The following is a 24432-nucleotide window of genomic DNA, read 5'->3' on the forward strand; positions in this document are numbered from 1 at the left end:
ACATTTTATCATCTGTTTCTTGTGTTAAAAGTAAGTTACAGACTCTACATTATAGCCACTGTTTAAAGCTCTATTGACTGTACAATGTGATCCCCTTCATGTTTTTTCTACATTAAAGGGACAGTATACACCAATTTTCATATAACTGGATGTAATAGACACTACTATAAAGAAGATACTGATATAAAAATCCAGTATAAAACCTTTTAAAAACTTACTTAGAAGCTCCCAGTTTAGCACTGTTGATAAGGTTAGGCTGGGACACCCACTGAATGGACTGGGAAAGCAGGAACAGGCAGATCCTTCCTCTCCCCTCCTATATGAACAAAACAGATTATACAAACAGGAGTCTGTAGACATCAGTATAAATCTAAAACTTGGGGGCTTGTTTAGGAGTCTGACAATCAGCACAATGTTATTTAAAAGTAATAAAAACTATACATTCTTACAAAAACTCTCCCAGATGGGCTATATAAATAGATCATACATTTATGCAAAGAAAAATCTAGTGTGCAATGTCCCTTTAAGGACAGAGTAAAATCACTATTTAGAAGGACAGTGTATTAGGGAAAACATCTAATAACAGTTGATTGTAAACACCCTTTCAAATGGGCTGAGATATTGGAGGTTGATTCTCTGCTGCTGCCTCTTGTTTGCATAGCTAAGCTATAGTCAATACTGCAGTATTGATATGTTGAGTATCAGAAATAAAGGTACAGAAGCTGTTTATAAACGGTTTATTTTATTACACTCCAGCAGGGAAAATGATTATTGTGAACACATTAAGTGGCGGGGTGGGGGATTATACAGTACTATGTCCCTTTAAAGTAAAACATCGACATGAACTAAAAACTCTGAATAAAAAAATACTGTAACGTGAAAAATATCTGAATAGTTTATGGCTAGTTGTCTTCCCCTTTCAATGTAATACTGTTTATACCTTCTGTGATAAATCAGTCAATTATTTGCAAAATGAATGTACACATTGTATTGAATGTTTAGATTTGTTTACGGTTTTTCTTATTTTTTCCTTCCATTCACTGTTGTATTTTCTAAAATAACTTATGCAATAGATCATATTCTCCAATACATAGAACCTTCAGCTAAGGAAACATGCTCTAATTTGACATATTCCTATAAACACAAGGCTTAATAGGTCGGCTCTGGGGACCACTCAATTTCTCAGCAGTCTTTAACTAATGATTTTAGACACCATTCAATTAGAAGACACATAGGAGAGGATGTTTTTCAAGTCCAGTGACTTAGTGATTTAGATAAATAATGTACACTTAGATTGTAATACAGGGATTTTTAGATCCAATTACCTGGCATAAAAATGAAATGTTATATTAAAAAAAAATGTAAACCAAAATTTTCCTGTCATAATTCAGATAGAGCATGCGATTTTCAACAACTTTCCAATTCAATTATATTATCTAATTTGCTTCATTCTCTTGGTCTCCTTTTTTGAAGAAACAGCAATGCTTGTGGGTGAGCCAGTAACATGAGGCGTATATGTGCAGCCACTAATCAGCAGCTCTTGAGCCTACCTAGGTATGCTTTTCAACAAAGGATTCCAAGAGATTGAAACAAATAAGATAATAGATGTAAATTGGAAAGTCGTTTAAAATTGCATGTTCTCTCTTATCCATGAAGGAGAAAGTGATGCTTTCATGCCCCTTTGTAGCTGCTGATTGGTGGCTGTGCATAGATGCCTTGTGTGATTGGCTCACCCATGTGTATTGCTATTTTTCAGCAAAGAATGTCTGAAGATTGAAGCAAATTAAATAATAGAAGTAAATTGAAATGTTGATTCAAATTGTGTTCTCTACCTGAATCATGAATAAACAATATTGGGTTTTATGTCCCCTTTAAGTAAATGCTGGTAAAAAATTTTTTTTTGTTTAAGTAGTTTTTATTGGGTGTAACAATTTTACAACAAAGTGATAATTCTCTGAACAGCAAAATAACAATTAAATACATATACATTGTAAGGCAATATTGACCCATTGTTTTCTAATTGAAGGGGAGGGGTGGGGACGGAAGGGGGTAAGGATAAGGGGAAAACGGGGAAGGAAAATAAGATCCTATCGCGTGTACATCTTTTCAAGTTTCCATCAAGCTGGATTATCATAACCGAACTGAGCTTTATATTGCACAACATACTATACACATTTCCCTTAAACACAGTGGATTAGTCAGTTGCATGGGAAAGGAAGGTACAGAGGGAGGTGTTTCCTAGCTGTCAGTTGTGGGTATGGGGCCTCTGTTCCCATAGGAATAGTACGTTGGCTATAAAGTCTTGTTTCCCAGCATACGAATAGTGCATCTTTTCAAGGGTCAGAACATGGTCTACTTCCAGAATCCATTTAGAAATGGAGGGTATCTCTCGAGTCTTCCATAATCTGGGAATCAGTCTTTTAGCGCATGTCAGCATTAATAGAAACAGTTTTTTACGATATGCGCAGGGAATCTGAGGGACATGGTTTAGAAGAACGGAGCATGCATTCAAAGATATATTAGTACCCAACACCTGGTTCATGTTCTGCTCAACTTGCGGCCAAAAGCCAGCCAGACCAGGACAAGACCACCAAATGTGGGTCATAGAGCCCACCTCACCACACCTCCTCCAGCAACTAGAAGAGGCGTTAGGGTAGATGACTCGTAGGCGCTGGGGTGTCAGTACCAGCGAGCCATGATTTTGTAGTTCGCTTCAGCCATAATTAGGGATGTGGAGGATGTGTGTATAGAATGGAAGCAACGCTTCCAATCTTCATCGGATAAATCGTTTAGCACTTCCTCATTCCACCTCGTCAGGTATGCAGGACGTTGTTCTGGGAAAGAGCCCCGTAGGATATTATACGATCTAGACAGGTGTGCTTTTTTGATCTGAGGGTTGGTGCAAAGTTGTTCAAATTGTGTCAATGACCTTTGTATATCTGGTTTGAAGGGGCTACTATGGATAGCATGTCTGATTTGAAAGTATGCATACCAGTTTTGAAAGGGAGACCCCAGCTCTTCATAGAGCAAGGCTCTTTCCTTAATGCCAGACGGGCCTAGGAGTAAATATATAGGTAGGTTTTGTAGCGATGTATTTGCGCTGGTGTAGGTGAATAGGTCATGTTGTAAGAATAGATGGTTACCCAGTAACGGAGTCAGAGGGGATATTGAGGTGGATACTCCCCTGATATGGGTAAGGACATAGTCCCATGTATCAAGAGTGGCTTTAATGTAGCTATTGAGGTATGGTGTCTGAGGTCTGGAGTGTTTCGGTAGCCAGGCTAAGTCTCTCATATTGTTGACTCTAGAGAGATAGCTCTCTATCTGTATCCATACTTTATCCGGGGGAGAGTGGTTCCAAGAAAGTATTCTCGATAAATGAGCTGCTCTGTAATAATTAGTGATATTAGGGACATTAAGACCACCGTCATCTCTACACAGGCTCAAGGTATGTTGTGCTATTCTAGGTCTCTTATAGGCCCAAATGAATGAGTTTATCATTTTCCCTAGCGCTCTGAGATAAGTATTTGGCAAGGCCATCGGAAGGGTCTGAAAAAGATATAGAAATTTAGGGACAATCATCATTTTGATGGTATTGATCCTGCCTATCCAAGACAGATGTCCCTGTCTATGCCAGGAGTCTAAGAATCTTTTGACCTTTTCTTGGAGTGCTATATAATTATCTGAGAATAGTTTGCGGGTGTCTTTCGGAATCACCAAGCCCAGGTATTTAAGTTTATCAGTGATAGTGAATTTTGTGAGTCGTGTTATGGCTTCTACTCCCTGTGGTGATAAATTAAGTGGGATTAGGCCAGATTTTCCCATATTAACGGTAAAGTTTGAAACTTGTTTATACCCCTCAAGTGTTTCAATTAGGGCCGGTAGTGTCGTCTCTGGGGACTGTAAAGTGAGGATCACATCGTCCGCGAATAACAGGCACTTCTGGTTGACAGTGCCAAAGTCCAGGCCTCTGATTACTACATTGTGTCTGATCTGTATTGCAAGAATTTCCACTTTTAGGGCGAATAGCAAGGGTGATAGAGGGCAGCCCTGACGTGTGCCATTAGAAATGGGAAATGATTGGGATATGGTATTATTAATTTTAATTTTAGCGTTTTGATTATGGTATAGGGCCTGAATTCTATTGATAAATGAATTTGGGAGACCAAATTTCGACAGGGCTTTCCACATAAATTGCCAGTCCACCCTGTCGAAAGCTTTCTCCGCATCTGTGGAGAGTAAGACTAGTGGAATGTGGTAGTCGTGGGCGTACTGTAGGGAGTGCAGCAATCTGATTGTGTTATCCTTTGCTTCTCGGCCCCTGATAAAGCCTACCTGGTCTGGGTGAATGATTTTTGGTAATATACTATTTAACCTATTTGCAAGGATCTTAGCATAGATCTTCATATCTATATTAATAAGGGAAATTGGTCTATAGTTGCCCACTAGATCAGTTGCTTTGTCTGGTTTGGGAATGACGGTAATTAAAGCCTCAAGTAGGGATTCTGGAAAAGTTATATCCTGGTCTACGTCAGTGAACAATGTGAGAAGTTGTGGGCTTATGTGTTCTAGCAGTAACTGGTAGAATTTAGCCGTAAGGCCGTCAGGGCCAGGGGATTTGCCATTGGGTAGTGCCTGGATAGTGGTGATGATTTCTTGTAGGGTTATTGGGGAGTCTAAAAATTTCTTATCGTCGTCTGTTATAGATGGCGTATCTGTGGTTGCTAAGTATGAATCTATGAGTTGTGATCTGTCTGTGGATGTCAGGGTTCTTAAGTTATATAGTTTGGAGTAGTAGGAGATAAAGGAATTCGCAATCTCGTCGTTATTACTAACAGTCACTCCAGGGGATTGTGTGATAGACCTGATGAAATGAGCATACCTTTGTTTCTTGAGTGATCTGGCCAGCAAGCGACCTTCTTTATTATTCTCTATAAAAAATTTGGCTTTGGTAGTTAGGGCTCTCATATGTGCGTTTCGTATAAGGAAATTATTCAGGGTGCCCCTTGCTTCCATGAGAGTGGCGAGTTTTGTAGGGGAGGTTGGGTCTAGTTTATGAATAGACTCCTGCCTAGCAAGATCATCTGTCAGTGACGTGAACTGGGCAGATCTAAGTTTACGCTGTTTAACATTGTGCTTTATCAGTACCCCACGTATAAAACATTTATAAGCCTCCCAGTTGGTTGCGGCTGAAGTGTCCTCCGGCTTATTAAAGGAGAAATATTCCTCTGAAAGCTTTTTTTAGTTTGTCAATGGTTTCTTGATTAGTAAGAATAGTGTCGTTTAGTCTCCAGTTAGAGGTACCCTGAGAGCCTTTATACCAGTTGAACTTGGTGGTAACCATACTGTGATCTGACCAGGGTGTATGGGATATTTTAGAGTAAATAAGATTTGTCAAGAGTGCTTGGCTACATAGAATATAGTCTGGAGTATGAATGCTGGGGGTGGGAAAAGAAGGTAAAACCTTTCCTATTTGTATGCGTTACTCTCCAGGTGTCAAATAGATTAATACTCTGAAGAGCTGCACAATTATTTTTCAAGGAGTGGTTGGGTAGGTAAGACTTTCCAGTGGATGTGTCAATGGAGGGGTTCATAGGGAAGTTGAGGTCGCCCCCCAGAATTATCGGGCCTTTAGAGATATCTAGTAGAGTGTTGGCCAGAGACCTAAAAAAATTTGGGGTGGGTCTGTTTGGTGCGTACACATTAACCAGGGTGACGGGAATCCCATAACATAGACCAACCAAGATTAGGATCCTGCCCTCCTTATCAGAGTGCTTTTGTAGCAGCTCAAAAGGGATGTTGCGTTTGATAGATATGCACACTCTAATCTTCTTGTGTGGGCCGGAATTACAAAAGTGTTTGTCATAATATCTTGTCGAGAGTGTGGGTTCAGCATGGTTTTTTGAAATGGGTTTCTTGGAGCATAACTATATCCAAATTTTTCTTATAGAAATCATAATAGGCAATAGACCTTTTTTCAGCTGACAAGAAGCCTTTTACATTTTGGGTTGCTAGTACCAATATGCCTTTCCCTTTGCTTGTCGGCATTTTGTGTTGGACTAGTGATTCCTAAGAAGGGTGAATGGACTAATCCAGCAAGAGCTATATAGGATACCAAGTTAATCAGGTAAAGGGGGGATGTAAATAAAAAGGGGAAAGGAAATAAGAGGGAGGCAATAAATTGCTGCGAATAGTTCAGGGGAGATTGACTATAAATACAATTTTCAGGGTCTGTGGCAGTACAATATCCGCACAGCTCCTTACTATCTGTGGGTGAACTTGGGAGCTTTGGTACAAGCCGGGTGTTCATCAGCCATTGAAGTCACAAGCGGCCTAGGCCGCTAATTATCCCTGACATTGTGATAGGTGAGTCATTGTCTGATGCAGTCAGTCTGTGAGGGCAGTGTGGTGAGGTCACTAAATAACAATGTAACAACGGTAGTCGCAAAAGTAATAGACCTTAACCTATGCTGTTGCATTGATTACATTGTGCATTATTTAGAGTACAAACATATTAAAAGATCCATCCTGTCCTAAACAAGTGTATGTAGCTAGGTGCTATTGTAACTCAAACAATACCTGTGGTATACATTTAGAACAGTAACATTAAGATATGGCATGAGCAATACATTACAACTACTTAAACTCAGAGTGCTGTGGCATAGTGCAACAGGATAACTAACTTATCGAGATCATTAAGAAAATATATCAAGACAGCTTACTCCTATGGCATAAATGACATTTTAGATGCAGACATCAGATAACCTAGTAATCGCTAGTCAATTCTAATCTATAACTTAAAACATATCTTTAATGTTACCCTCCTGCCAAAGTAGAGGCGGGCCCATCTGCTCCAGATTGATTCGGGACCTGCAAAAAAAACCCCAGAAATTGTCTTGTCTCTTTAAGTCCTTTTAGAAAGTTCTCTTTAGAGGGCGTAGAATTTGGGCTATATCCTATAACCCTAGTGACTCAGAGGACGGAACCCTGCACGGGCCTTCAAAGAAGTTCATCCTGGAGCCTCTATTTCTATATCGTCAGATGAGGACAAGGTGGTCTGTCTAAGTTTCTGTTGCGGAGTTGGCAGCTCCGGGCCTTGGCGCCTTTGAGATCTTGGGTTATTTTGCCCGCCCGAAAGCCCCCGGTAGGGCTGCGGGTCACTCTTATCAGGCAGAGAAATGTTTAACAGATTGCAGAATTTCCCCACGTCAGACATTGATGTGCATTCAATCTTCTTCCCATTCTTTGTGGTGATTATTGACGTAGGGAATCCCCATCTGTAAGGAATATGTAAGGCACGTAAGTGAGTAGTCAAAATCAGAAAGTCTCTCCTCTTTTGGAGGGTTCTTATAGATAAATCTTGATAGACCTGAATCCTATGGCCTCTGAATGACAATGCTTGCTGCTTTCTAGCGATGTTATACAGCTCCTCCTTTTGCTTGTAATGTTGGAAATGAACTATAATGTCTCTAGGAGGAGCATCATCGGCCGGTCTAGGGCGTAGTGCCCTGTGGGCTCTATCCAGTGGTATAGCCGGACTCTCTTCTTCAGGGCTTTCCATCATCTCTGCAAAAAGGGCTTGCAAGTAGTCTTGAAGATCATTGTTCAGCACCGTCTCAGGGATTCCCCTGAATTGGAGATTACCTCGTCTGGAGCGATTCTCTAATTCATCGATTTTATCTTCCAGCGCCATTACCAGTTGTGTCTGCTGAGATTGCTTGGATGACAGACTTGCTACTTTTTGTGACATAATATATTCATGCTCCTCAAGGGAGTCAACTCTGCGCCCCAGGTCATTAATCTCTTTCTTTAAGTCTGCGCACTCATCCTTAATGCAGGATTTAACATGCTCTATGAGCGCTTCAATTGCCTTGTAGGTAATCGGGGAGTCCTCCCTGCTCATCTGTGCTGGTGGAGAAGGGCAGCTGGAATTATCAGTCATGTCACAATGACTCTCCTCCATATGTACCTGCTGGGTTCCTGAGTCTTTTTTGTTTATAACCTGATCTGTGTGCCTAAAAAAGGTGTTAACAGTGCTCTGGGCATTTGACGACAGTTTTTGTCCTTTTTCACCCTTTTGAGCTCTCCTTTGAGACATCATAAAAGATAAGCCACAGCCTCAAAATTAGCAGAAGTATTTTATCACAGGTCCTGCAAATATAGTTGGTAAATGTGCCCTTAGAACCACACAGCCCCCGGGGAGTATACCCTCACAGGGTGATCACGGCAAAGGGAATAAGTGATATGACCTGCTGTTACATGGAACAGCAGGAAAGGGGAGAGGGCTATGTGCTCCAGGGGAATAGCAAGCAATGTCGTTTGAATAAACCAGAGTTTTAATCCAGAGCTGCAAATCCAGTGTGCAATATTTTATTTATTAAGGGATGCAGAGAGAGAAAAAAAAATATATGTGAAGTCTTGAACAATTGCACAGACTATAGATCAGTGGTCTTACATTTATGTGCTCCAGATCTGCAGGGATTGAAGCTGTTCTAAGTCCTCCAGGACCTTCTCCACTGGTATTGTCTCAGGTTAGGGGTGAGGTTTTACTGGCCCTGTCTGGGGATAGCAAGCTGAGTTGATGATGTCGCCTTTATAAGTCAGATCTGGGATAAACCATAGTCCTTCAAGATAGCATACATGTCAGCGTTAGAGTTTGCATGTCAGCATTGTACTCACATTATGCAGCTCCACGTGGCAATCCGTTCTTAACAGCCCTCAGTTCAGTAAAGGGTGTTGTGCATCGCATATCGTTCATGTGAGGCGTCCCATCCTCTATTATAGTCCGCCACAGCCAAGAATTGGTGGTCAGCGTTAATCTGCAGCCCCAGATATAACAGCCGGTGATCCGTTGTAAGTGCCCGCTGTGTTAAAATAGGCCTGGTCAGGAGAATGTGCGCAGCAACATAAGCGCCTTTCCATATAGGCCTCAGGTCTGAGTACTAGCGCTATCAATGTTCCGATCAGGTAGGAGATCCAGAGGCAGCTCAAGTTGTTTAACGGAGCTTTGCAACCACATCGCATGTCTTAAGGAGAGGTCTTGGGAAGAATTAGGCAGCTTTTGCTGAATAATACACCCGACTTGCTCACGGAGCCTCAGTGTGTTGCGACCATCTTGGTCGGTCGCTCGCTCCGCCCCTGCTGGTAAAATTTTAAATTGAAACTAATACTGCACTATTAGTTTTGTACTTCCTTTGAATCTTCATTGACTGATAAGGACAGATGTCTCTTTACTAGAAGTGAGTGTAAAAAGAGAAAACTTTCATTTATTCATGACAGGAAAATACAATTTTTAATGGAATATATTTTGAAATGCACCGTTTTATTCTGACTTGCTTTTTCTGCCCTTCTGCTCACTATGGGGCACTAGTGTGTAATTCGTGTAAAGCAAATTTTCAATTTGACTCAGGGTGAAAAATATAATTGTATCATAAACTGTATATTGCGTTCTATGCTAATTCAGCTTGATAAGAAGACATATGCTCTGATGCAACCTGTGACTTACAAGTGTTCATATTCTTTTTGAATGATAACTAAACAAAAAGTGTTTATAGTTTTTTATCTTAGAATATATCAAGAATACTTTGGGGCAAAAGAAATAGAATAAGTTAATAAATAATAGTGGTTTATCACATGTTCATTGTAATTTATCACTTTCAAAGGGCAAAACTAATTTTAAACTCTTATCGTTTTTGCCATTTTTTTGTTTTTCATGAAAAATACTATTTGGGTAGATGTTCAAATTGATTACGTATGCCCCATAAACTTTAAAGGGACATGAAGCTAAAACATGTTTTTCTTTAATAAATTGATAGAGCCTTACATTTTAAACAACTTTACAATTTTGCTAATATTATAATTTTTGCTTCATTCCCTTGGTATCCTTTATTAAAGGAGCAGCAGTGCACTACTGGGAGCTAGCTGAGCACATTGGTAAGCCAATGACAACTGGCATATGTGTGTAGCCACCAATGAACAGCTAGCTCCCAGTCTATGAGCCTGCCTAGGCATAGTTTTCAACAAAGGATACTGAAAGAACGAAGCAAATTAGACAATAGAATTCAATTACAAAGTTGTTTAAAATAATGAAAGAAAATGTTTGGGTTGCATGTCCCTTTAATGCAGGGCACAACAAACCCAGGCACCTTGTACCTTGAATTAGAGTTTCAGAACCTTATAGGTGCCCCCAATTCTCAGAGAACAACAAATAACTATACGCAACATTGTATCATTTAAATATAGAAACATAGATATTGACGGCAGATAAGAGCCATAGGCCCAGCAAGTCTGCTGGATATTACCTAACAGTATAAACGTATTTAGTTCGTAGTATAGCCTTATGCTTGTCCCATGCATTTTTAAAGTCTTCAACAGTGCTTGTCATTACTACCTCTTGAGGAAGTTTATTTCACAGGCTTGCAAGGTACCCACCTTTGGAACCAGTCTGCCAGTGTCAATGGAAAGTGGGCTGTTGTCCATTTATTATTGCACAAGGAATCTTGTATGACTAATTGAGTGAGAGTACGGCCTGTCAGTCACCCTAAACAAACAAGTTTGGAGCAGTTTAACACCACCATGTGGCAGAGAGGTTAAGATGCAGTGGTGTTATGAGCGATACTTCTTAACTTGGGTTAAACAGGTTTGCATGAGCAAGGCTGGAACTTAAGGTCTCCAAACTCTGCTGCTTGATAAATGGCACCCAATGTATTAGTTGCAGTTTGTTAGTTTCATTTTAAATTTAAACGGCCTTTTCCTAACCTTTTTGCATGCTTTGTTTTTATATACATGGTAGAACAATGATGGCTACAATGTCACAGTGATGGCAATAAGTATCTAAAGGCATTTTGTCCACATTTTAGTATGAACAGATTAAACACTTTACCACGAGGATTTGGGTCTTTGCCAGCATTGGAAGTCCTAGACTTAACCTACAACAACTTAAATGAATCTTCTCTATCTGGGAACTTCTATTACCTAAGTAAGTAATGTCTTGTATCATTAATGTCAATGTGTTGCTATTGTACTGCAAATATCTACAGGCAGGGGAATTCAAAAACACAAAGTAAGAAAAGAACAATGATACCATAAAACAACGTGCACATAAGACCATGTTTAAAGAAGTTCTTCATATCTCAAAGAAAAGGAAAAAAACATTCATAGTTTTAAACCATATGAGAATATCCCTTTAAGAACAGATGGAAATTTACTCACATGATACTGAGCTTTTATAGCTCTAATTGAAGTGTTCAGTATAAATGGATCCAAGACTGTGTTGGTTTGTAGGGGGTTCCAATATTTATTATTGGCAAAATTACAAATGAATTAAAAAGGCAAAGTCCTTGTTAAATATTAAAGGCAATAGTTGTCAGCCACTCTGGGGTCCCAACGGCTATCAGAGAACAGCACCTTCAGACCTCCTTTCTAAGCAGCTGTAAAAAGGATCCAGTGCAACTTAGTTTCAGTGGTCTGCCCCTCCTTGTGACTAGGAACTGTGCCTCTCTGACTCCGACGTACGTTTCACCTTTCACCATCCTTGAAAAAGGTGAAACATACGTTGGAGGCCCAGAGGCAGGCTCACTGAAACTAAGTCCCATTTTCTTTGAGGTACAAAGATCTTCTTTGAACATTGTTCCATGTCTTTCTAGTGGACAGTGTTGTATAGTATATATTTTTTTTCTTTTTTGCTATATTTTGGGTTTGAATATACACACTGTTATAATTGTACTATTTTTACCGTTCACAAATAAAGTAAGAATTTATATAGGTTGCTGTTTATTATGCTGTAATACAATTGTAATCTTTGTTCCACTTTCTCCTCTACACACCCTTTAGTGTGGTACAAACATAACGTTGCTGATAAACATAATTGAAATAGATACAGTATTTTCAATATAATGATAACATGATCATAGGTAGTTCTTTTTTTCTCATGCTCTTGTGAATAAACCTACATTTATTATGCATGTGATGACTTGTTTGTCCCTTTACACCACTGTTTTTCAAACCTGTCCTCAGGTTAATAACCATATTTACTAATCAGCTGATTATTTCACCTATGCTCCAGCTCAGATATCCTCAAAATCTGGTGTGTTAGGGGGCCTCAGGTCAGGTTTTAAAACCAGTGCTTTACACTAATGCTATTGTGAATTTACATGCATTCTGGGTAATGTGTTCTTACTAGTCTTTCATATAAATGATATAGGAGACAGTATTTCCTATTGCTTTAACTCAAGAACAAAAGCAGGAACTGCAGTCTTATCACACCTCATTCTTTCATGACACTGTGCTGCTCTAATTCACCTGTCTGCATTAAATCCTGCCTTATTAGTTTGATGTATTGATGTTTTCACATACAGCATTTGTATATTATGTGCATTTTGTTCAGAATATTCACAATTCTATTAGACTTTACATGTAAAATGAATTGGTACATTTTTATTGTATTTTACTGAAGCTGTCCATACTCCTCCAGCAAGTTAATAAAATACTTGCTAATACTTTTTAAGTGTAACATTGTCACTGATAATTATGTTTGCCTATTAATTTTAGGAACAAAAATGAACTAGAATGGAATTATATATTTTCCATTCATCCTATTAGTATGAAACGTTTTATGTATGTTATTTAAATAGTACTAATGCTTGTTCAGTAAGTTCTCTCTGTTGCAAATTTATCTAGAGACTATAAATGGTTAAAACCTTACTAAATGTAGCTCACAGTAAGTTATTTAGAAATCCGCATGCAGAATTCCCAAAATGTATTAAAACAAAAAAACATATAAATGCTCATTTACAAAGCCACATCAGATATACTTTGTAAATATACATCAGGATACTAAACTCAAATTTTTTCTTTCATGATTCAAATAGAGCATGCAATTTTAAGCAACTTTCTAATTTACTCCTACTATCAATTTTCTTTGTTTTCTTACTATCTTTATTTGAAAAGCAGAAATCTAAGCTTTGTAGTCGGCCCATTTTTGGTTCAGCACCTGGGTAGTGCTTACTGATTGGTGGATACCAAGAGAATAAAGAAAAATTGGTAATAGGAGTAAAATAGAGAGTTGTTTAAAATTGCATGCTCTATCTGAATCATTAAAGAACAAATCTGTGTTTAGTATCCCTTTAAAAAGCTGATTCACTAAACAAAAGTAAAATTAAGCCACATTCCAATTTAAACCATTCTCCCTTTTAATAAACTGTGTATCAACAATTTTTAATTATTCTGGTATTTGTCTTACTTCTGCAGTTTAAATTGTCTAAGATTTATTGAATGCGAATGAGTATTTTAACAAACATTATAGGCACTAACATTCTAGCACAAAAAGTGTGTGACAAGAACTGCCAAAATATATTACCAAATAAACCGTTAATTGTGTCAAGCCTTCAGATATAGATGTTTTCCTGTACACACAAGCAACACAATAAGCCACTGAATCTGTTTGACCTGCTTGTTATTATTGTGTGCCCTGGGTATGTCAAAGGCTTTTCACCAAGTCAGGGTTATTAATCAGAGTTGACTTGTTTTATTGATCAGCACTGAAACGGTCTGCTCTACACAACCCTGTTTATATATTGCTGTTTAATTTGCAGCCACTCTGCGTGCACTCTATCTAAGTGACAACGATTTTGAAATCCTGCCTCCAGATATTGGGAAACTCACCAAGTTGCAAATAGTAAGTAATTTATCTAAATTCCTACAAAATCAATTTATTTTCACAGCCCTTGTAAGAGTGGAATCAAGTCAATTTGAGAAGTAGTGTGGTTTATTTTTCAGAAATAAACTACTGAACCTTTGTGCTGTTACTTGTCCATCAGTACAATTGTGTAAATAAATTGCAATCTTGGAATAGAGGGACACGATAATAGTTAAATTGTTCTTGGCTTTCAGTCACAATGAATAGTCCTGTGTATTTTTTTTTCATTATTTTTAGATCAGCCTTCGGGATAATGACCTCATATCATTGCCTAAAGAGATTGGGGAACTCACTCAGCTTAAAGAATTGCATATTCAAGGAAACAGACTGACTGTATTGCCCCCTGAACTTGGTATGTTAAACTACTTAAACTCCTTTTTATTAAGAATAATTGATCGTGCTGAATTCACACTTGTCTAAGTACAAATTGAAATATATTGACAGCTATGAAGCCGTATTTTATTTTATATTCACTTTGTTAGTGCATATCATAGACCAGCCTCTTAATACCTACTGTATATCTAGTGAAATATAGTAGCTGGGTTGCTTGAATAAAAAAAAAAAAAAAAAGGACATTGGCCATTTTTGTTTTCATGGAACATGTTCTGTCGTTTTAACTGGGCCACAGCCTTTTTTATTTAATTTATTATTATTCTTTTTTCTATTTTTGGGGGAGGCTGTATTTATTTGAGGATAAAGGGGTCCTAAACCCATTTTCTCTTACTTGGTGTATTCAGTCCACGGATTCATCCTTACTTGTGGGATATTCTCAATCCCTACAGGAAGTGGCAAAGAGAGCACACAGCAAAGCTGTCCATATAGCTCCCCTCAGGCTCCGCTCCCCCAGTCATTCTCTTTGCTCTAACACGCTCTAACAAGTAGCATCTCCACGGGAGGGTAAAGAGTTTGTGGTGTTAGATTTGTAGTTTTTATTTCTTCAATCAAGAGTTTGTTATTTTTAAATAGTGCCGGTTTGTACTATTTACTCTGAGGCAGAAAGTGATGAAGATTTCTGCTGAGAGGAAAAAGATTTTAGCATGTCGTAACTAAAATCCATTGCTGTTCCCACACAGGACTGTTGAGTACCGGAGAACTTCAGTTGGGGGGAACAGTTTGCAGGCTTATACTGCTTAAGGTATGCTCAGTCATTTTTTCTAACAAGACTTGGTAGTGCTAGAAGACTGACAGAAATCCCATGAGGGAAGGTAAGCCATTTTCTGAGACACTGTATAGAATGATGGCTTCAGTTAAGGGCTTTAATACTAACAGACACTGTGATGGGCTAAATCGATTACTTTATTAAAGTAATCTTATATTTATTAAGCGTTTTAGACGTTGGAAACACTTTTTGGGGATTTTATTACGCCTGGCATTTTGTAAGACACCTAATCTGACTGAGAAAGGCCCCATAACTCTGGAGTAATGAAGGAGGGGGCCTCATTTTCGCGCCTCAGTTGCGCAGTTGATTTGCAACACAGCTCCATGCAGATTCACGTGTAGAGCCTTAAGAGTACAGGAGGACTTCAGGGAGGCTTCATTTGCACCTACAAATAACCCTAAAGGAAGGTAAAGCCACAGCAAAGACTGTGGCATCGTACTGTAGTGGGTTAAACCGGTTGTTTACTTCATTTTGCTCCGGTTTGGGCATTAAGGGGTTAATTGATTTGAAAATTTGTGTGCAATCATTTCAAAGCATTAGGGTCATGTGGTGAAAATTTCATTAAGATCGGATGTTTTTTGATGATTTGGTAAAAAAGTGTGTGCTTTTTATTATTTAAAGACACAGTAACGTTTTTTCAAAAAGTATTTTTGTTCAAGATTTTAGTGTTGTCTGAGTCTGTGTCTGAGTCTGTCAAACATGTCTGAGCCTTCAGATAGACCTTGTTCTTTATGTTCAAAAGCCATGGCAGTACCCCCATTGCATTTGTTTAAAGTGTGCCAAAACATCTAAGCATTTTAAAGATCATCCAGTGACAATTAAAAATGCTGCCCAAGATGATTCCTTAACGGAGGGTAATGAGGATAGTCCTTCTTCCTCCCCCCACGTGTCTACACCAGTTACACCCACGCAAGCGATGCCTAGTACCTCTAGCGTATTGGCCCCTATTACTTTACAACAATTAGCAGCAGTAATGGATAATTCCCTTGCAGGCCGCTCTCCAATTAGCTAAGCTAGCGGCGAAAAATTCAGGTTTTGCCAGCATGGCGCGCAAAGCGCTTTGGCTCAAATCATGGTCGGCCGATGTGTCGTCCAAAACGAAACTGTTAAATATTCCTTTCAAGGGGAAGACCCTATTTGGCCCAGAGCTGAAAGAAATTATTTCAGATATCACTGGGGGCAAGGGTCATGCGCTTCCACAAGATAGGCCGTTTAAGGCCAAAAACAAGGCTAATTTTTGCTCCTTTCGCAACCTCCGGAGCGGACCTGCCACTACCTCTGCTGCCGCAAAGCAAGATAACGCTTACCAGCCCAAAGCAACCTGGAAACCCTTGCAGGGCTGGAATAAGGGTAAACAGGCCAAGAAGCCTGCTCCTGCTACCAAGACAGCATGAAGGGGGTGGCCCCTGATCCGGGATCGGATCTAGTAGGGGGCAGACTTTCTCTCTTCGCTCAGGCCTGGGCAAGAGATGTTCCAGATCCCTGGGCATTAGAAATAGTTGCTCAGGGGTACCTTCTAGAATTCAAGGATTCTTCCCCAAGGGGAAGGCTCCACATTTCTCATTTGTCTTCAGAACAAATAAAGAAACAGGCGTTCTTACGCTGCGTAGAAGATCTTCTAAAAATGGGAGTGATACACCCAGTTCCTATTGCAGAACAAGGACTGGGCTTTTACTCAAACTTGTTCGTAGTTCCCAAAAAGGAGGGAACTTTCAGGCCAATCCTGGACCTAAAAATTCTAAACAAATTTCTAAGAGTTCCGTCTTTCAAGATGGAAACCATTCGGACAATCTTGCCGATGATCCAGGAGGGTCAATATATGACTACCGTGGATCTAAAGGATGCGTACCTACATATTCCTATCCACAAAGATCACAATCAGTTCCTAAGGTTCGCCTTTCTGGACAAACATTACCAGTTCGTGGCCCTTCCTTTCGGGTTGGCCACCGCTCCCAGAATTTTCACAAAGGTGCTAGGGTCCCTTCTAGCGGTACTAAGACCGTGGGGCATTGCAGTAGCACCTTACCTAGACGACATATTAATACAGGCGTCGTCCTTTCACAGAGCCAAGGCTCATACGGACATCGTTCTGGCCTTTCTAAGGTCTCACGGGTGGAAGGTGAACGTAGAAAAGAGTTCTCTGTCCCCGCTCACAAGGGTTCCCTTTCTGGGAACACTAATAGACTCGGTAGAAATGAAAATCTTTCTGATAGAGGTCAGGAAGTCAAAACTGTTGAATACTTGCCGAGTTCTTCATTCCATTCCTCGGCCTTCCGTGGCTCAGTGCATGGAAGTAATTGGTTTAATGGTTGCGGCAATGGACGTAGTCCCTTTCGCCCGAATCCATCTCAGACCACTGCAGCTGTGCATGCTCAAACAGTGGAATGGAGATTACGCAGATTTGTCTCCTCAAATTCAAATGGATCAAAAAACCAGAGACTCTCTTCTCTGGTGGTTGTCTCAAGATCACCTGTCTCAGGGAATGAGTTTCCGCAGACCGGAGTGGATCATTGTCACGACCGATGCCAGTCTGGTAGGCTGGGGTGCGGTCTGGAACTCCCTGAAGGCTCAGGGACTATGGTCTTGGGAAGAATCTCTTCTCCCGATAAACATTTTGGAGCTGAGAGCGATATTCAATACGCTCCAGACGTGGCCTCAACTAGCAGAGGCCAAATTCATCAGATGTCTTTCCACCGTTTCCTCTTCTCCCTCGGCTAATAGCCAGAATCAAACAGGAGAAGGCTTCGGTAATTCTGATAGCGCCTGCGTGGCCACGCAGGACTTGGTATGCAGACCTAGTGGGCATGTCATCGGTCCCACCATGGAAACTGCCATTGAGGCAGGATCTTCTAATTCAAGGTCCTTTCAAGCATCCAAATCTAGTTTCTCTGCAACTGACTGCTTGGAGATTGAACGCTTAATCCTAGCTAAGTGGGGTTTCTCTGAATCAGTTATAGATACTCTGATACAGGCCAGAAAGCCTGTCACCAGGAAAATTTACCATAAGATATGGCGGAAATATCTTTGTTGGTGTGAATCCAAGGGTTACTCGTGGAGTAAGGTTAGGATTCCAAGGATATTGTCTTTTCTCCAAGAAGGTTTGGAGAATGGTCTGTCAGCTAGTTCCTTAAAGGGACAGATATCTGCTCTGTCTATCCTGTTACACAAGCGTCTGGCAGCTGTACCAGACGTTCAGGCGTTTGCACAGGCCCTAGTTAGAATCAAGCCTGTCTACAGACCTGTTGCTCCTCCATGGAGTCTAAATTTAGTTCTTTCAGTTCTTCAAGGGGTTCCGTTTGAACCTTTGCATTCCATAGATATTAAGCTATTTCTTCTGCTCGAAGAGTTTCAGAATTGTCTGTTTTACAGTGTAATTCACCCTATCTGGTGTTCCATGCAGATAAGGTTGTTTTGCGTACTAAACCTGGTTTCCTTCCAAAGGTGGTTTCTAATAAGAATTTTAACCAGGAAATCATTGTTCCTTCTCTGTGCCCTAATCCAGTTTTTAAGACGGAACGACTGTTGCACAATCTTGATGTGGTTCGTGCTTTAAAATTCTATTTAAAAGCAACTAAAGATTTCAGACAAACATCATCCTTGTTTGTTGTGTATTCTGGTAAGAGGAGAGGTCAGAAAGCGACTGCTACCTCTCTTTCCTTCTGGCTGAAAAGCATCATCCGATTGGCTTATGAGACTGCTGGAAAGCAGCCTCCTGAACGAATTACAGCTCATTCCAGCAGAGCTGTGGCTTCCACATGGGCTTTCAAGAATGAGGCTTCTGTTGAACAGATTTGTAAGGCAGCGACTTGGTCTTCACTGCATACATTCGCCAAATTTTACAAATTCGATACTTTTGCTTCTTCGGAGGCTATTTTTGGGAGAGAGGTTTTGAAAGCAGTGGTGCCTTCCGTTTAGGTTACCTGACTTGTTCCCTCTCTTCATCCGTGTCCTATTGCTTTGGTATTGGTATCCCACAAGTGGGGATGAATCCGTGGACTGAATACACCAAGTAAGAGAAAACAGAATTTATGCTTACCTGATAAATTACTTTCTCTTACAGGTGTATTCAGTCCACGGCCCGCCCTGATATTTAAGTCAGGTTCAAATTTAATTTACAATAACTACAGTCACCACTGCACCCTATGGTTCTCCTTTTTCTCCTAACCGTCAGTCGAATGACTGGGGGGGCGGAGCCTGAGGGGAGCTATATGGACAGCTTTGCTGTGTGCTCTCTTTGCCACTTCCTGTAGGGATTGAGAATATCCCACAAGTAAGGATGAATTCCTTTGACTGAATACACCTGTAAGAGAAAGTAATTTATCAGGTAAGCATAAATTCTGTTTTTTTTCCTTTCATGATTCGGATAGCGCATGCAATTTTTATCAGCTTTTTAATTTACTTCAATTATCAAATTTTCTTTGTTCTCTTGGTATCTTAATTTGAAAAATCAGGAATGAACGCTTTGGAGCCGGCCCATTTTTGGTTCAGCAACCTGGATAGCGATTGCTGATTGGTGGATACATTTAGCTATCCAATCAGCAAGCGAAACCCAGGTGCTGAACCTAAAATGGGCCGGCTCCAAAGCTTTTATTCCTGCTTTTTCAAATAAAGATAACAAGAGAACTAAGAAAAATTGATAATAGGAGTTAATTAGAAAGATGCTTAAAATATCTTGCTCTATCTGAATCATGAAATAAAAAATGTGGGTTTAGTATCCCTTTAAGCCTCCGCTTTGCTTAAACATTTATATATTTCTGTTGTTGTTAGGCCTGTAAGTTAACCTTGTTTTCACAAAACATAAGGAAAATATGAAACTTGATTATTTGCTCTTTATGTCTGTTTATGAAAGTAGGATAGCTAGTACAGTTTTTTCCATAAACTATATCATTTTAGTGTGTTATTTTTATTTTTTTTACCACAAAAATGTGTTCCTTGGATTTTTTTTGTTATGCGTGTGCTGTACTTAAACAATAATACAAATATTGGATCTCACACAATCAAAATTGTTATTACAAAAAAGTATTTGGTTTCCAAAAAATATAAATGTCAAATCACTTGCAATTTAACTTTCCTTACATGTTTTCTGTAGTGGCAAAACAATTCTTTTTAGATATTATTACCTTTTCTTTAGGAAAGCCAGCTGTACATGGCGCTAGTTCTGATATTAATATTGTGCCATAAAAAATGGTTTGCGCATTACACTGCTGTGTGTTTTTATAGCAAGTTACTAAATTCACTATAGCAAAAAGAACAGAGCGCAAACCCACCTCAAGGTAGACTTTTTAAGTTTTATTGTACACACAATGGTTAAAAACCCTTACAAGATAAAAATTATAACAATCCTGTATCCCAATTTAGGGAAAGAAGAGAGGGTCCCAGTTCAGGTCAAAAGGATGTCTCTGTTACAATCCAAAGTCTATACACCGTGATCCTCCTCTAATACAAATCTTTCCTTTAGAGCCATATCAAGCTCTGCCCCGGCACCGCCACCGTGATCCTCCTCTAATACCATTCTTTCCTTTAGAGCCACATCAAGCTCCGCCCTGGCACCGCCACCGTGATCCTCCTCTAATACAAATCTTTCCTTTAGAGCCACATCAAGCTCCGCCCCGGCACTGCCACCGTGATCCTCCTCTAATACCAATCTTTCCTTTAGAGCCACATCAATCTCTGCCCCGGCACCGCCACCGTGATCCTCCTCTAATACCATTCTTTCCTTTAGAGCCACATCAAGCTCCACCCCGGCACTGCCACCGTGATCCTCCTCTAATACCAATCTTTCCTTTAGAGCCACATCAAGCTCCGCCCCGGCACAACCCCCGTGATCCTCCTCTAATACCAATCTTTCCTTTAGAGCCACATCAAGCTCCGCCCCAGCACCGCCACCGTGATCCTCCTCTAATACCTATCTTTCCTTTAGAGCCACATCAAGCTCCGCCCCAGCACCTCCACCGTGATCCTCCCCTAATACCAATCTTTCCTTTAGAGCCACATCAAGCTCCTCCCCAGCACCTCCACCGTGATCCTCCTCTAATACCAATCTTTCCTTTAGAGCCACATCAAGCTCCGCCCCGGCAGAGCTTGATATGGCTCTAAAGGAAAGATTGGTATTAAAGGAGGATCACAGTGTATAAACATTGGATTGTAACAGAGACATCCTTTTGACCTGAACTGGGAGCTTCTCTTCTTTCCCTAAATTGGGATACAGGATTGTTATAATTTTTATCTTGTAAATGTTTTTAACCGTTGTGTGTACAATAAAACTTAAAACGTCTACCTTGATGTGGGTTTGCGCTCTGTTCTTTTTGCTATAGGATTACCACATATAGAGAGTGTTTGGTGACACCTCTGAAAGCAGCTACAACCCACGGACTGGAACTATCAGTAGAGCCTTGCAAACCTTACCTAAAAGTTCTTATGGAGACTATATTGAACTCCTGTAATTATCACCACTTGTGGATTTGGATGTGGTAAATGTGTCATTCATTGATCACTTGATAACAGTTGATATTGTATTTCAATTCTATATTCCAGTTAACACAGATTGCAGGTAGTACTGCCTTTTACTGTATACCTATGTAATTATTTGTTTTAAGGGAATTACTGTGTATAACGTATCTGTCTCTGAGTGTGTAGTAAATAACTAAGAGATTTGTATTTTGAAACATCACAACATCTTAACTCTAACTTCAATTGTATAGCCCCATATAACATCTGTCATCCATTTAGCTGCGCTGTAAATACTCTGTTTTGGACTAAATTCACTAATTAGGCTTTTGTTTTATGACACTCTTACAAATATGTTATCATTAAAGTCCTGAAGTAATTTGTTTTTTTACAAATTCCTTCACATATGTATGACTATTAAACTTAAAGGAACCCAAAATGTAATTCCCATAAAATGATTAATTGCTTTTCTTGTAATTAAGACAAAGTGCATCCTTCAGATACCAGTACCTACATTATTCTGCACTGTAATTACCTGATCAGTTTCTAATTGGACACAAAAAAGGAGCTAAGATACTTATGAGGTTTTTCAAGGGGTATTTCTCTGGACTGCAAAATAATTCTAAAATCAGTTTTAAATGCTTTTAAAAACCTAGTCTTCTAGACATAGGATATTTGGTCATAATTACTACGATAATATAATCTTTGAAGTTTCGTTCATTTTTCTAGTTTCAAACAACTTTTTGTAGCACACTATTTCTTTTATAAAAGCCAGATTGCTTATTCTTAACCATTTGAAAAACGTGCACGAGGTGTACAAGAAATGCTAGCAACATTTTATCTTTCTTGAAAATCTAGTTGAAGAATATTTTTTCCTCATTGTCATGTTTATCTCCAAGGGGTGTAAGATGGTTAGGGTAAGTCGGATGAACAGAACTGATATTGTTTCAAGCCTGTGGAAGGTTATATGCTGCAAAGTGAGACATATAAATCATGATTCTCTGCTACAACTAAGTTGCAGCCAGAAGTATAAATCACCAAAGAATCACTAAAGCTGTCACTTTCTGTATTTTTACCTTTTAACAATTACAATGGTGGTGTCTGTAGAGAAGTCAAGATTGAAGCAAGGAACTCAAACAAAGTGGCAGATACAATTAGCACGATCAATCTTGTATATTTGGCAACTCAGCAGATGCGACTAAGAATATTTTTGCAATATAGAAATTGTCTATACCATTATTGTGAAGCTTGTAATTATTAGATAGATCAGTATATAAAAGCTTTTTCAGTATTCTAAATTAAAGCATATGGATTAATAAAATCCCTTTTTTTTTTTTTTTTATATTGGTCTATAAAAAGTGAATGGCTGGATACCCGATTCTGACATTCTTGATCAATTATTGAGAAGCCAGGGCTCATAATTCTTTATTCTGATTATTGTCCATCTTTGGATCAGTAGCATTCCAAAACAATGAATTTCCCAAGGAAGTAATGTTCATTTTGATGTATTTCTGTAAAGCGCTACTGGGAAAATTGAAAGTAGAAAAATGACAGGTAGAAAAAAAAATGACTATTTAGTACAAGCTGTTTATTTCCTCATATAATTTTGCTGTAAATGACACATGAGAGTACAGATTTAAACTTAATGAGCTTTTGCTTGCTTTTTTCTTTGGAATTGCAAAAGCATCAAAAGTTCACTTTATCAACACTACAGAAGAAAAACATATCAAATGCTTATACACAATACACAGAGCATCCCTGGGTGGTATAGAGGGTAGAATGAATAGAGAACAGATAACCCCTGGTTACCATAAAGTTGCTAGGAATACCAATAGCTAGAATAGAATTTACCTTCAAGCCTATTAATTACAAATTGTATTTCTGCAGAAATAGGCTTGCTCAAATTGTTCTTCAGAGTCATGTTAAAACATCTTTCAATACCCTTTTAGTGCCACAAGTATGTGTATACGGTGCTCTTAAAGAGTAAAGTCGTTCATGCAATTTATCCAAAGGAGCCCTGAGACTGCTATCCACTTTTGCTGCTTTATGTTATTGTGTTAAACAAGAATTTTATAGATACTATTCCATCTATGCATTAATGGTGTGTATTTGTGTGTCTTTTAAAGGTTGTTTTGTTATTACTACAAGTCCATTAGTGTGTGTGTATGTATGTATGTATATAATGTGTGTGTGTGTATGTATGTATGTGTATATATATATATATATATATATATATGTATATATATATATATATTTCTCTTGTTAAGTGTAGTCAGTCCACGGGTCATCCATTACTTATGGGATTATATCTCTTCCCCAACAGGAAGTTGCAAGAGGATCACCCAAGCAGAGCTGCTATATAGCTCCTCCCCTCACACGTCATATCCAGTCATTCTCTTGCAAGCTAACTAAAGATAGGTCGTTGTGAGAGGTCTGTGGTGTTTTTAAACTTAGTTTATTTCTTCAATCAAAAGTTTGTTATTTTAAATGGCACCGGAGTGTGCTGTTTGTTTCTCAGGCAGCATTAGAAGAAGAATCTGCCTCCGTTTTCTATGATCTTAGCAGACGTAACTAAGATCCACTGGCTGTTCTCGCACATTCTGAGGTGTGAGGTAACTTCAGAAAAGGGGAATAGCATGCAGGGCCCCCCTGCAAACGAGGTATGTGCAGTAAATTATTTTTCTAAGCAATGGAATTGACTAAGAAATTACTGCTGATACCAATGTAATGTAAGTTCAGCCTTAAATGCAGTGGTAGCGACTGGTATTAGGCTGAGGAGTGTGTGTACACTGAAGTATTTTTCTAGGGAATGGAATTTTACTCAGAAAATACTGTTAATACTGAAGTAATGTGTGAGCCTTAACTGCAGTAAAAGCGACTGGTAGCAGGCTTATTAATAACACTTCATAACTTTTAAAATGTATGTTCAAAACGTTTACTGGCATGTTAATCGTTTTTTGTGAGGTACTTGGTGATAAAACTTATTGGGGCATGATTTTTACCACATGGCTAACTTTTGTTTCTGCATTAAAAACAGTTAACTGAGCTTCCCCACTGTTGTAATATGAGTGGGAGGGGCCTATTTTAGCGCTTTTTTGCGCAGTAAAAATTCAGTCACAATCTTCCTACT

The 24432-nt window shown here is 39.2% G+C and overlaps 1 protein-coding gene across 1 annotated transcript in view; it reads left to right on the top strand.

Moving 5' to 3' along the window:
• RSU1 (Ras suppressor protein 1) overlaps positions 1–24432 on the top strand; it is a 317910-nt gene that overhangs the window by 90460 nt on the left and 203018 nt on the right. The window contains exons 5-7 of the mRNA XM_053713985.1: positions 10860–10978; positions 13593–13675; positions 13934–14048. Coding sequence (XP_053569960.1) covers positions 10860–10978; positions 13593–13675; positions 13934–14048 — 317 coding nt within the window. The remainder of the gene's footprint in view (positions 1–10859; positions 10979–13592; positions 13676–13933; positions 14049–24432) is intronic.

This window comes from Bombina bombina, chromosome 5, assembly GCF_027579735.1.
Source record: "Bombina bombina isolate aBomBom1 chromosome 5, aBomBom1.pri, whole genome shotgun sequence".
Lineage (NCBI taxonomy): Eukaryota > Metazoa > Chordata > Amphibia > Anura > Bombinatoridae > Bombina > Bombina bombina.